Raw genomic sequence first — 14,146 nt, 5'->3', positions numbered from 1 at the left:
CTATATAGAAATCTGGGAACATATTTTTAGGTATTATTAAGGTCTAAAATTGCGCTTTTTCACTGACCAGACACATTTGCCTTTATTTAATTGAATTCACAGCCATACACATTTACAAAAATACTTACCTAATCATTTCTAGAAGGCTAATTGGATTCTTTTAATGTTAATTCCATATGGATTAACACTGAACTGTTAATCTATCATTTTTAGCATCATCTACATGAGAAATTTGCTTTATGTTAGGAGTGAGTATTATTGCATACCTTGCAGTTATTAAAATAAATAGGGAAGCAACTTAAGAACTAGAAAATGGACAAAAGGTTATTCTGGCTCATGGTTTCATAAATTGAAGTCTCAAATCCCATGTGTCTATTTCTGCAAGTCATTATCAAGAGAGATCATCATCAAAGCAGAACATCAATGCAGGGAAGTTGAATTGGAACAAAGTGCTCCCCTCACGCCAGGATGCTCCCAGAGAAAGCAGAAAAGGGACCAGTCTTTCAGTATTCCCTTAAAGGACACACCCACAATTATCCAATGCTTCTGTCTAAGTGTTCCGAGTAATGAAGTCCTCACAGCCTTCAACAGCGCCAGATGTTGGCACAATAGTGCTTAGTACATGACAGTAGATTTCACAGTCAAACCATAACATTTTGATAAAATTTCCTTTCTTATTAGAAACCGAAAACTATTATTATGTATGATCATTTTAGGTTATCATTAAAAAAAAAAGACTTTTTGAAGAGTTAACACATGATTAAACAACTGTAAATCTTCATCACATCACACAAAAGCTGAAATAAGTTATGGCTATAGTTTTCCTTAGTTTAGGATTAAAGATAAGTTGCATATAGACTTTAGACTCACAAAAATGGGATAGATGAAGGAATATTTTCTTTAAAATTTTGCTAAATGTTAATGGACTAAATATTGTTAACTGTGGTTCATATTTGATAACTGTTTTGTTATATATTTTGCTATGTTAAGGTTAAAACCCTTCTTTTTATTATAGACAGAAAAGAGGAGCTGTAAATATGTTTTTCATATTGGTTAATGAATAAATCACTTTTGGCCAATAGAATAACATGATAGGCGGGACTAGGAGAGAAGGAAGATTTGGGGATAGGTAGTAGAGAGATTCAATGTGTAGGACCAAGAGAGAACAGAAATATGGATCCTCTCTCCGGTAAGATAAGAACACATGGAAATACTTAGATTAATAGAAATGGGTTAATATTTAAGACAGAGCTAGCCAATAAGTAATGCTAGCAACGGGCCAACAGTTTTATATCTAAAAAGTGTCTCTGTATATTATTTGGGGCTAGCTTGGCTCTGGACCAGGAAGGTGGAAAAACTGCTTGTAACAGAAATATAATCCTTAAACTTGCTATAATTCTATGTCAGCTTTTATTTAGACCAGCGGTTCTCAACCTGTGGTTTGTGACCTCTTTGGGGGTCAAATGACTCTGTCACAGGTGTCACCTAAAACCATCAAAAAACACAGATACTGACATTATGATCATAACAATAGCAAAATTGCAGTTATGAAGTACCAAAGGAAATAATTTTATGGTTATGGTCACCACAACATGAGGAACTGTATTAAAGTGTCACAGCATTAGGAAGGTTGAGAACCATTGATTTAGACTGTTTTGCAGAATTCTAGTATGACTTCACACATTTCCTAGATAATAATATGCAATGAACCAATTTGAGGAAATGCTGACGTCAACACAGCAAAAAAAAAAAAAAAAGTTCCAGTGGCAATGGGCCAGAATACTTTTCTTTGAACACCGAATGTGATTTTATTTGATATCATGTGGGATTTAATATATTGCACAGAGATATTTTGAAGGAGACAGTAACACTTTAAACCAACTTTCATTTACCAAAAAAAAAAAAAAAAACTTATAATAAGACAATCGCTATAACATACCTTGCCAATGTGGGGTGAAAGGAAACAGTATCTGTGGAACCAGGTACTTTCTGGGGAAATAGGAAAAGAAGAAACAGTTGCCCTGGGTCTTAGGCATTTTACTTACACATTGGGATTTTATTCTTTCAAAGTGTAAAGCAGAAATCCAAGTTGAAACAAGGGGTATTTGTGAGCAGAGACCCTATTTGAACATAACATTGATAGTAGAAAATGTAGGAACAATACAGCCAGTTTTTCCTTAAAGCTTTTTATGACCTGGGCTTACAAACTGCCACTACAGGTTGGAGTAATTATGTTCTCATTACGAAGTCAGGCTGGAGGGTGAGGATAAGAGCTGTCTTCTACCCAATGTGAGTTATTTGTTTTCCCAAAGGGGGAAAAAATCAACATAAGGAAATCCTTAAGAGTTTTCAATATAAATGTCTCTAAATTTGTTATTGATGCCACATTGTGTTTTCTGGGTGTTATATAATCTTTGTATAATTTATAAATGATAACAAAGCAGTCACGACACATTCAGAAAAGCCCAGTGACATATAATTTAGTTGAATCTGGGGATTAGAATTAATTGTCTTTCTTGGTTCCAAGTTCTAAATCTCAGTAAATGATTCAGTACATGTCATTACAGCTTAATATTTGCATGAAATCACAGTTTAGCTGACATAATTTTACAGCAATTAAAAAGCTATTTCATCATCATGCAAATTGGTGTGAGGGCCCTTGAGTAAGAAGGGTGTCTCTATTTTTTAATTTTTTAACATATGTCCAAGCAGATAGTTATACACTTGTGAACATCCATAAGATAATTGATAATGTTTCCTAGTTGTAGAGGTATATGTGAATAATGACTCATGTTATCAATTATGAGTAAGTGAAAAATCAGAAATATGAATGTGTCACAGGGAGGCATTATTAGGAAAATGAATTTTTATCCTCTATGCATAAATTTAGTTAGAAGTCAAAATGCACATTTGATCCTGTGTTTCTCCATATTTTTCTGTCTAAGGCACACATATTTGTAAGGCCTCGGAAACATGAAATGACATACATCAAGAAACTCAGCAACCTTTAATAAAAATCTCCATCACATTTCTAGGTCTAGCGTTAGGTAATAGAAATATGGATTGGTGGTGTTTCTTGCCTATATTTGGCTGACATCAGAACAGCATAAGAGGAAGGAAGAGCCAGATAATACTTCTTAGTATATCACATAGATTTATGGCTAACATTCTACTCATCAACATTATATAGGAGAACTTAATGCAATGCCCCCGCTTTCAGAAAATGTACCATGCTTTTTAATTATGTGTTTTTAAGTCCTATCACCTCTTTACTTCAAATCCTTCAAGTCTGGCTGGGAAGATGGCTCGGTATGTAGAAAGGTCCTTTTGTGTGGGGGCCTGAGTTCAAATGTATAGAACTCACATAAAAATTAATGCATAGAGCAAGCTTTTTATCATCCTAACTCCCCTAAGGAGAAAGGAAGCAGATAGAGAGAATACCCAAAAGCTTGTGAATTATACCCACTGGAAAAATAACCAAAGAGACCATGTTTTAAAAATGTAGAAGGTAAAACCTGACACTCAATGTTGTCCTCTGACCTCCATGTGAGCTCTGAGACAGGTACATGCCTTCATAAACACACAAACACAGACATGCACTATGCCTGCAGACACAAACACACACACACACACACACGCACACGCACACGCACACGCACACGCGCACACACACACACACACACACACACACACACAAATTTCCTTCTATTGAATACAGGAAATCCTGAGTTACCCATGGTATCCCTTGTTAGTCCTTAAAATTTCCTTCTTGGATCCTCTATCTGCTTTGACTTTCAAGATTTTTCTTGACTGCAACTATATATTTTTGAGCCCTAATATTCTTCCCACCACTCTGATGTTTCTTATCACTTCCAATGCTTTCTTATGATGTTATGAAGAGTTAATTCCTTCTGATAGTTTTTACTTCAGTTCATGCCTGTTAACGATGTAAACCTCTAATTCTAATCATTTGAATCCATTAATAATCTGTATTTTTTCGTCTTCCACTAAATGTTAAGTGTAATGAAGCAGGAGTAATGTCTACCACATCAACTAAAGTATCTGTCACATAGTAGTCACTAAATAAAGTGTTGAAGTAATGAACAAATGATCATAGCCTGATATTCAAAAGATTGCCTACATCACAATTTGGGTTATATCCTAAGAGGATGTTCCAGAATTCCCACCTACTAAGCAATTTCTATTGATAAAAGAAATTTATGGAACTATTTTAGATATCTTAAAACCAAAATTCTAAGCTGTGGCAGAATATTGGTTTTTCAGCACTTGTATAGCAAGTTATTTTTCAATTATGTCTCATAACCCTATTCTCACAGTATATGGATTTCAGGGCATTAAAATAACCATAAACTCACAGTCTGTCACTGATGAGACACTTGGGTAATATTTGCTCAATGAACGGACAGTAACTGAGATGTGGAAGACTAGTGTGAGTATAAAAGATTATTGGTATAACTTTGCAAGGTAATGAAAAGCTGTTGGGTACAATGTGTGTTGTAATGTGTATAGAAACCCAGAAAGAATGTGTCTTTGAGGACAATGAAGAGAGGCTTGGCTGAGTCTTCTTTAGGAACATTTCACAGTGAAAGTCTAGGTTACTAATGTTTACTAACAAATCATCTACATAAAAATATAGTGATTTCATCTTATGTCATAATGCATATATGACTTCAAGTTGGGAAGGCACTATGAAAGGGTTTTCTGCTGCCTCTGAATTTCATTTCTGTTTCTAAATAGTCTGACCACCCTTAATTTATGACCATTTATTACAAATTGTTGAAAAATAGATGCTATGGATTTGGCAAAGAAAGTGAATGGGTCATTTATACAACAGTGACATTATGAGGACTGGAAGACTGGACAGTGTGCTGAGTTTCCATACCCCAGATGATTTCAAATTGTGAAAATGATAATAAAATTAATGATGATATAAGGATGGTCATCTAATAATTTATAATTCCCATCCATCACACAATTACAGCAAACAAACTTTAAAAGTGTCCTTTGGAAATACATGGACTTTGACTATAAATACTCAAAAATTAAGAAATATTCTGTATTTACCCTTAAAGACTTTTTCCTTCCATCAAATATTTAAACAAGTTCTTTACAGTTCCTCTAAGGATATGATCTACAATTAATATTAAAGATCAGCAGCATGTAATCATGAAATTTTCAGTGTAGTACCACCATCATTCATTGTTCTATCCATGTACATATTGCTTTCTCATTGCTTTTCTCTAGGGCCACCTTCAGCTCCTAGAAATGTGGCTTTTAACATCAATGAAACAGCCCTTATTTTGGAATGGAGCCCACCTAGTGACACTGGAGGGAGAAAAGATCTCACGTACAGTGTAATCTGTAAGAAATGTGGCTTAGACACTCGCCAATGTGAAGACTGCGGTGGAGGACTCCGCTTCATTCCAAGACACACTGGATTGACCAACCACTCCGTGATAGTACTTGATTTTGTATCTCATGTCAATTACACTTTTGAAATAGAAGCCATGAATGGAGTTTCTGAGCTGAGCATTTCTCCCAAGCCATTCACAGCTATTACAGTGACCACAGATCAAGATGGTAAGTCCCTTTGCTGTTCTCTCAATATTGGCTCCCATGTGTTTTTATGTTTAAGACCTTGATAGGCTTGTATGTAGCTTAGTTGTGATGTTCGCCGAATACACTGCAAACATGATATCTTTGCTTTGATTCCTCCTCAAGGTAAAGAAAGAGTTTTGTTACACCCTAAACAGCATGGCCTTATAGGATAAAACACTTCTCTGTAGTGAGTGTATTTTTAATATAGTCAGATGCCAATATTTCTTAATAAGTGTGTATTTAATTTTGCTAATGAAAGTTAGCTATAAATGAAATATTGCTAAATTCACTGAGTTCCAATTGACCCAGTTTGGTGCCATCCTTTTTTGTCAACTAAAACAAAACATAATGTTATTGCAATTATAATTAATCTTTATTTGAAAAACATTCCAGCTAATGTGCCTTTATTTTCAAACCACCTTTGGGCAGATAATCACTACACTAAAGGTATACAAGAACTTCTTAACTCCCTTCTTGCACAGACTCCCAAAATAAGAGAGCCACTGTAAAACCTGTTGAAGTCTTCATTCGATGCTTTGAAAAGGGGAAAGAACTTAGACAAAAGTTGACATTTCACATTAAAGAGATTGTTTAACAGGTTTTTACAAGTCAAACCTGCCTTTGTGAAAATGGCAGAATTATCAATCTGAAGGTCCACAGTTACCACCACTCTTTTGAGGAAACTCAATGATATCTCTGCAAAGAACAGATTGCCCAACAGACTGGCAAAAACATCTTTGGGGGGTCAGCTTCCAATAGGTCTCTGTTTTTAAGGGAGTTGGGTCTATGTTGGTAGTACAGGAGAGGAGGATATAAAAATTAATTTAGACACAAGGCATTTGTGTCACTGTGGCCACATATGTCAACACCAGGATTTCCCTAATGAGAGCTGAGAGAAGTCTTTCAAAATTATCAGGGAAAGATGTTTTCCATCATCAATGCAATTTGGAAGACATCCTTTCCTGCTACACACACACACACACACACACACACACACACTGCAGTACTATTGTCTTTGTAATGTTATGAAAAGTACTTAAACTGACTTAAAATGTGATAAATTGATTTAAATTTACCCATCATCTCACTGCAGAATTTCAAAATTTCATTCAGATATAGCCAGAAACAAATATTTGTGTATCTTTGTGTCTTTAATTCTCCTCCAACGAAATTATATTGCAGAGTGTGATAAAGAAAAAATAAAATGGCTTAAAACATCTTTCAAGAAGTAACCATAAATTACCTGGATACACAACAGACTACAACAGAATGCATCAATAAACACATATAACACAAACTTACAAAACTAAAACTATATTTGAACACTTCGTTAGTTTCTGTATCAACTTTGATAAACACCATGCACTCTGTGGCTTATAGTAAAGATTTCTCTTTCATAGTGCTGTAGACTTCAATATATCAGAAGGACTGATTCCACCTTGAGATGGTTTTCTAGGCTTTCAAATTGGCCAACTTGTACCATGTCTCCACATTGTCTTTCCTCTTGTATCCAGTCCCCTAAAAGTTTCTTTATGCATGAGCATCAAGCATTCTATTATGACCATTCATATGATCTCATATTTCATTGTTAACTCATTATAGACATGTTACCAACTATATCACACTATTGGGAACTAAGTTAGATTTTGACATTGAGTTTAGATTAATAGTGTGATTCAACCACACACACACACACACACACACACACACACACATACACACACACACACACACAATATATATATATATATATATATATATATATATATATATATATATAGCATTAACTAAAGAAAAACCTTATATTCTTTGAAACACAAAAACTGCTGGGGGACTTAGAACTAATTCAGTAGGTAATAGCATGTGTTGTTTTTCCAGGGAACACCAGTACATTTTCCATCACCCATGTCAGGAAGTTGACAACCATCTATAGTTCTAGCTCCAGGTTGTCCTGAGTTTTCTTCCACCCTCCAAGGGCACTTATATATACATGGCACACACTCATTAAAATGCACACATACATAAAATATAAAAGGAGGGTACGAAATCTGTATTGGAATGCTAGTAAACCTGAAATAGGATCAAACTGTTCATACATACATCTTCGATGGCTCTTGACGACATGATGCTGATTTTATAAGGCAAACTCAAATGGATGCATACCATATGATTCCATTTTTATAACATTCTTGAAATAAAAAAATTACAGAATTGGAGAAATATTAAAATAATAATATATTTTGGAAGAGTGATGTGGCCTGGATATGGTAGCAAGTATAAAAACCCTATGATTAACATGAAAACAATCTGTCTTTATTCTGTATGACAAGATGCTATAGATATGATAAATTACGCACACAGACACACTGTGAATATATCAAAGTCAACTCCATTTTTTCTTCTTGTACTGTAGTTATTCAAGTAGTTAACATGGGAAGGAGTTAAGCAAGGCATGAGTTGGACCTGTCTGTTCAATGTGTTTGGTAATTCTTAGTGACCCTCTATAATTTCTTCAAAATACAAAGTTAAAAAATTCTTATATATATGAATATGCCATAATAAAGGTTTTAAAATCCTACTAAAATTATGAGATAGGTGGAAATTTTTAATTAATGTGAAACATACATAAATACTCTTGCTGATAAACTCCAGATTTGTCTCTAATAAGGTTAAATGAAATATTACTGTGAAAATCTTTACATTTATGAAGCGTTTTTCCTTTGATAATAGTCAACATCATGTAAGTTACCATACTCCATTGGTAGGAGCAGAATCTTGATGAAAGTGTCATCAATAACAAGCATTAACAGATAATTTCCAAGGTTTCTACTGCTGTCAACTAACCAAATACCAGCTTTCTTTGTCATACAGTAAATCAAAAAATTATGGTATTTAGAACATACTTTTAAATATATATTTATCTAGTGTTTACATAATCCCCTTCTTATATATATATACGTGCAACAGAATTTATACCAATATTACAAAACATTCAAAGAAATAAATGTTTTCCACTGTTTTTTAAAAGGGTTTATTTTTTTTTATTTTACATCCCTGCCACAGTTTCCTCTCCTCCTCTCTTCCCACTCCCTCCCATCCATCACCACTCTGCTCCTACCCCCCAATCCACTCCTTGTCCATTTCTGTTTAGAAACGGGCAGATCTCTAAGAAATATCTATAAATCATGGCATATCAAAATGCCTTAAGATTAAGCAACTCCCCATGTATTAAGGCTGGGAAATGACTCGCCATATGAAGAGGAGTCCCTGAAAAGCCATTAGAAAATAGGAAATAGCCCCTGTTTCGTTAGGTGTCCAACAAGAAGACCAAGCTACACAACTGTAACATATATCTAGAGTCAATTTTATGCAGGCTTCCTGGCTGTCAGTTCAGTCCCTGTGAGCCCCTATAAGCCCAGATTAGATGATTCTGTGAGTTTTCTTGTGGTGTCCTTGACTCATCTGGCCCCTACGTAAGTCTTTCCTCCTCCTCTTCTGTAGAATTGCTCAAACTCCACCTAATATTTGGTATCAGTTCCCCTCGGTTGCTGGATGAAGTCTCTCTGATTACCACTGGGCTAGGCTCCAATCTGGTCACAGGAGATGGCCAATAATATATATATTATTGCCAGGAGTCTAAACTGGGGACTTCCTAGTAGATATCTGGGAGATTCTCTTGCACCAGGTTTTTAACTAACCCCAAAATGTTCTCCCTTTCAAGTACTCTCAGTACCCTTCCTCTGTACACCCCAAACCTAACCATTCATGTTCCCTTCACCACTGGCCCTCAGTACACTCATGAAATCTCTTCTATTTCCCTTCCCAGGGAGATCTGGATGTCCCCTCACAACCCTCCTTGTAACCTAGCATCTCTGGGGCTATGTATTGCAGCATAGTTGTCTTTTATTTTATAGGTAATATCCACTTATGAGTAGAAGGAAAGGAAAGGCCCATGTGTAGTGAGATAGTCCTTCTGTAGCACTGACCACGCCCATTGGGGGGTGGAGCCATGGGCGGAAGTGACCTGTGGAAGGAGGTCGGAGGGGGCCAGGAAGGCGCTCTCTTTCTGAAGTGACTCAGACAGGAGAGGATCGGGTTGAATTTCCTGGTGTTCATCTGTCTAGGTTGTAAGTTATTTCTCCCTGAGTAAACATCTATTCGGCGTATTTGTTTATCCTGATCCTTATTTACCGCAATACCCATGGGCAAAATGTATATGGGCATAATGTAAGAAAATCTGGTTAGAAATAAGGCCAGGCATTTATAAGAAAGAATAAGACACTTTGTTTGGGAGCTGGGTGGTAGCTTCCCCCCCCCAAAGAGTAAAAAGCAAAAGACCACAAGAGGAAAATGAGCAAAACAAAGAACAACTACATTTTGGCTTATCATCAAACATCCATCTAGAGCCTGAGAAAGCTGAAAAAGGAAAGAAAAAGAAATACAGCTCCTTTAAGAAACCCTGCTGTATAGCAGAACACTCAAACAGCACTTTTCACACTAAATAGAAACAAAGAACTAAATAAAAATCGCCTGCCACAGTGCAGGGCACTGGCATTCTATAGCTGGGGTTGAATAAGGTTCCAGGTCAAACAAACCTCCAACCAGGCCTTAAGGCTTGGCTCTCAGGAACCTAGTAGCTGGCAGAGTTAGCCAAGTCAGCCATGTGGAGGATCGAGTTGGAGCTTTGCAGTCGAGATTAACCTAAAAATTGGACACATAGTGAGAGTGTTTTCAAGATAACTGAAAAAGGTTAATAAATAAGTCACTTGTAAGAAGATGGGTCTGTAACAACAAGACCAGGCTGGGAAAAGAGTAGAAAAACAATGTTGCCTATGAGGACATATACTTTGTATGGATTGGGAAATAAAATATTATAAGCTGAAATATAGTTATGTGAATCATAAAACCATGTAAAGTTTACCTTATATCCACACACACACACAAAAAAAACAACTCTCTCATGTTTCAGAACAGGCTCCAAAGCCCCCCCTCACACACATACACACATCTCAAAAACAAAACAAAAGGTCTTTCCAAATTCCTCATAAATTAACCACAGTTATAAAACTACTCTTTATTATTCTGATTTTAGATGAATGAATAATATTATAAATGTATGACTTAATTTTAAAAGTAAGAATATTTTCAATATATCTTTTCTAGTTTTGTTTGTTTGATTTTTGAGACACAGTTTATCTTTGCAGGTCTAGCTGTTCTAAAACTCACTCTGTAACCCAAGCTGGCCTTGAACTCAGAAATCCATCTTCCTCTGTCTACTGAGTACCAGAATTAAAGGCATTTGCCACCACTTCCCAGGTCTTTTATGGTTTTTTTTTTAATAATTATTATTTTAAAACTTTTTCATACAATAGATTGAGCATATTTCCCCCTTCTTCTCTACCCATCAAACTGCATATACTTTCTCCTTTTTTCCTTTTTTTTTTTTTTTTTTTTTTGATTCTTTTAAATTTAAATTTGAAACAAACTTGTTTTACATGTCAATCCCAATTCCTGCAAACTTCCATCCTTCCCATAACCCCCCATCAGTCCCCATCCCATCCCCTTTATGCTACCCAGGGAACATGATGCCTTCCAAGGGGGAATCTTCTTTTTTTTTTTTTCACCTTTGATTTTTTTTTATTATTTATTTTATATAACCAAGTCCATTTAAATAAAAACAAACATGTATAGACAATATTTGGGAATTTGGGCGTCGTTCTTTCCAAACTACTTCCTGCTGGTAAGGGGCAGGGCGCTGTCATGGGGGATTCTAAGAAGATGCAGAAATCCTGGCTGTAGTCTGTAAGGCTGCTTTGTCCAGCTGTTTTGAATGTAGGATCACCTGGTACTCTGTTTCAGGTGGTCTGGCTTGATCAAACCACATCAGTCTGGATGGAATCCACAGCTTTTCATTTTCTGTGGAAACAAAAATAGAAATCCTTTTCCCCAGTAACTTGTCCTTGAACTTAAATTTTGGAGTCAAAGCATTTTTTTAATTTAATTTATTATTTTACATGTAGATCCCAGTTTCTTCTCCCTCCCTCCTTCCCTCCCTCCTTTCCTCCCTACCTCCCTCAATTTTACCCTCTCTGCCCTATCACATGCACCCTAGCCACCCTCCCCTCCCATCCGCCCACCCCAATTCCATATGTAGGGGAATGCCATCCAGTTGGGGTCATGTAGATCTGACAGGTCATGTGAAGTAGGGACTAGGGCTTCTCCCCTGTCTCTAGGTTAAGTCATTTATCCATCCATGGGGGATGTGTTAGCAAGGTCTAAGGGGGACCTTTGGATCAGGGTCTATGCCCTCCCTCATGTGTCTAGGCTGAGAGAGTATTCCTATATGTTGAATGAGCTCCTGAAGTCCATTTGTATACTAGGGATAAATATTGATCCATTACCAGAGGCCCCATAGACTGCCCTTCTAACTAACACCCATATTCAGGAACTCTGGGTATGTCCTATGCTGGTTTCCGAGATAACAGACTGGAGTTCATGAGCTCCCCTTTGTTCAGGTCAGAAGTTTCTGTGGGTTTCTCCAGCCTGGTCTTGATCCCTTTGCTCAAAACTTCTCCCTCTCTACAACTGGATTCCAGGAGTTTGGCTCATTGTTTAGCTGTGGGTGTTGCCTTCTCCTTCCATCAGCTACTAGATGCAGGTTCTAGGATGGCATACAAGGTAGTCATTAATCTCATTACTGGGGAAGAGCATTTAAGGTAGCCTCTCCACTATTGCTTAGATTATTAGTTGGGGTTATCCTTATAGTTCTCTGGGCATTTCCCTAGTGACAGATTTCTCTTAAAACCTATAATGGCTACCTCTATTATGGTATCTCTTTTCTTGCTCTCCTCTATTCTTTAGTGGTTGCTGTCCTTAGGGAACATATTAGTGACCAGCAGGAACTTCTGCCAATGAGGTGATGCTGTTGTGGACAGGCTCTTTCTCCTTCTTCAGAACCAAAACCAAAAAACCCATGGTCCATGGAGTCTGTTTTGTGTTGGTCAACTACTCCTGAATGTGATGATTGCTGTGGAGTATGCAGTTGACATACCCATTGTCAATGGATGTAAATGACTTTCCACCTTCCAGCAGCTACCAATGGAAATGGCTCCTTGGCTAGCAGAGGAATGTTCCTACTTCCCATTCTTCATGATAGAATTTTGTGTGGCTTGGACTTATGCAGTCTTGTGCATGTTGCTACTGTCTTTTATAGTTCATAGATGTGTCAACCCTACTGTATCTGGATGACACTATTGGTTTAGTCAACCACAATCTTTAGCTTTTTCTCCATGCCTCTTCTGCATAAATTCTTAAACCTTGAGGGGAAGGGTTTGATAGAAATAACCTATTTAAGGCTGAGTATTTCAAACTCTCTCATTCTCTACACTTTGCCCAATTGTGTGACTGTGTTAATTACCATCTACTACAAGGAGAACAATCTGATGATGCTGGATAATGCACGGTTCTATAGGTATATCAATATGTCATTAAGATTCATTTTGTTTTTTGCATCTATTGATTGCTGGATGAATTCAGGTAGTCATCAATCAGATTACAGGGGAAGGCCAGTACAGGTACCCTCTCCACTATTGCTTAGGGTCTCAGATGGGGTCATCCTTGTGGATTCCTAAGAATTCTCTTAGTACCAGGTTTCTCCCTAAGTCCATAATAGCTCCCTCTATTAAGGTATCTCTGTCCTTGCTCTCCCTCTCTGTCATAAAGTAGAGAGAGCAAGAGGAGGGGAGGGAGTAGGAATTGAGAATGGCATGTAAGGAAAGATTGTTTAAAAATAAAAAAGATAAAAATATTAGTTTCATTGCTGTCTTCCTTCACAGAATAATTGTAGTAGGTTTTCCTTAAAGACCTATGAAATAAGTAGTCTCAGGTTCATAGCTTTAGTAACAGTGTCAGATAAGGGTTCAGTCTTGTGGATTGGGCCAAATATTAATTAACTGACTTTCCTAATCAATGAGAGGTATAGTCGCAACTTTTTTTTTTCATACTTTGCTTAAATGTTCAAGAAAGGTGTTTTATTTTGGAAGCAAAGCAAGAAAGCAATACCAAGAAAACACTTATTTTAATTTTTTGATTGTGGTTAAAAAACAAATAAAAGATAAAATGTGTAGCTCAACACAAAGTAATTTTTCAGATAGAAATTAGCAAAACAAAGCACTCATCATTAATAGTCAAGCAGAAACTAATTTTGTTTATAGAAAGACTGACACAGCCAAAGCATGTTCAACATGAAAGTAATGCCACTTAAAAATTAATTCGGATGATGTTGCTAAAGGTTGTTAAATCAATTATTATCAAAGCAAGTTGTCAAATTCTTTACCTTCTTGATATATATATATATATATAATATTATATATATAATGTACACACACACTATATATATACATATATATATTTAATAACCACATCTCTACAGTTGGATGACAATTATGTATCATCTTGCCCCAGACTTACCTTTTCATTGTGAATTTTCTATCTTTTCTCTGGCAGCTGTAATTAAATGATCTGCTAC

The 14,146-nt window shown here is 36.3% G+C and overlaps 1 protein-coding gene across 1 annotated transcript in view; it reads left to right on the top strand.

Annotated features, from left to right (window-relative positions):
* Epha6 (EPH receptor A6) overlaps positions 1 to 14,146 on the top strand; it is a 769,688-nt gene that overhangs the window by 323,177 nt on the left and 432,365 nt on the right. The window contains exon 5 of the mRNA XM_051191720.1: positions 5,266 to 5,601. Within this exon, the coding sequence (XP_051047677.1) occupies positions 5,266 to 5,601 (336 nt within the window). The remainder of the gene's footprint in view (positions 1 to 5,265; positions 5,602 to 14,146) is intronic.

Source organism: Phodopus roborovskii, unplaced genomic scaffold (assembly GCF_943737965.1).
Source record: "Phodopus roborovskii unplaced genomic scaffold, PHOROB, whole genome shotgun sequence".
Classification (NCBI taxonomy): Eukaryota; Metazoa; Chordata; class Mammalia; order Rodentia; family Cricetidae; genus Phodopus; species Phodopus roborovskii.
Note: the sequence above shows the minus strand (reverse complement) of the source record. Positions and strands in the feature narration are given on the sequence as shown.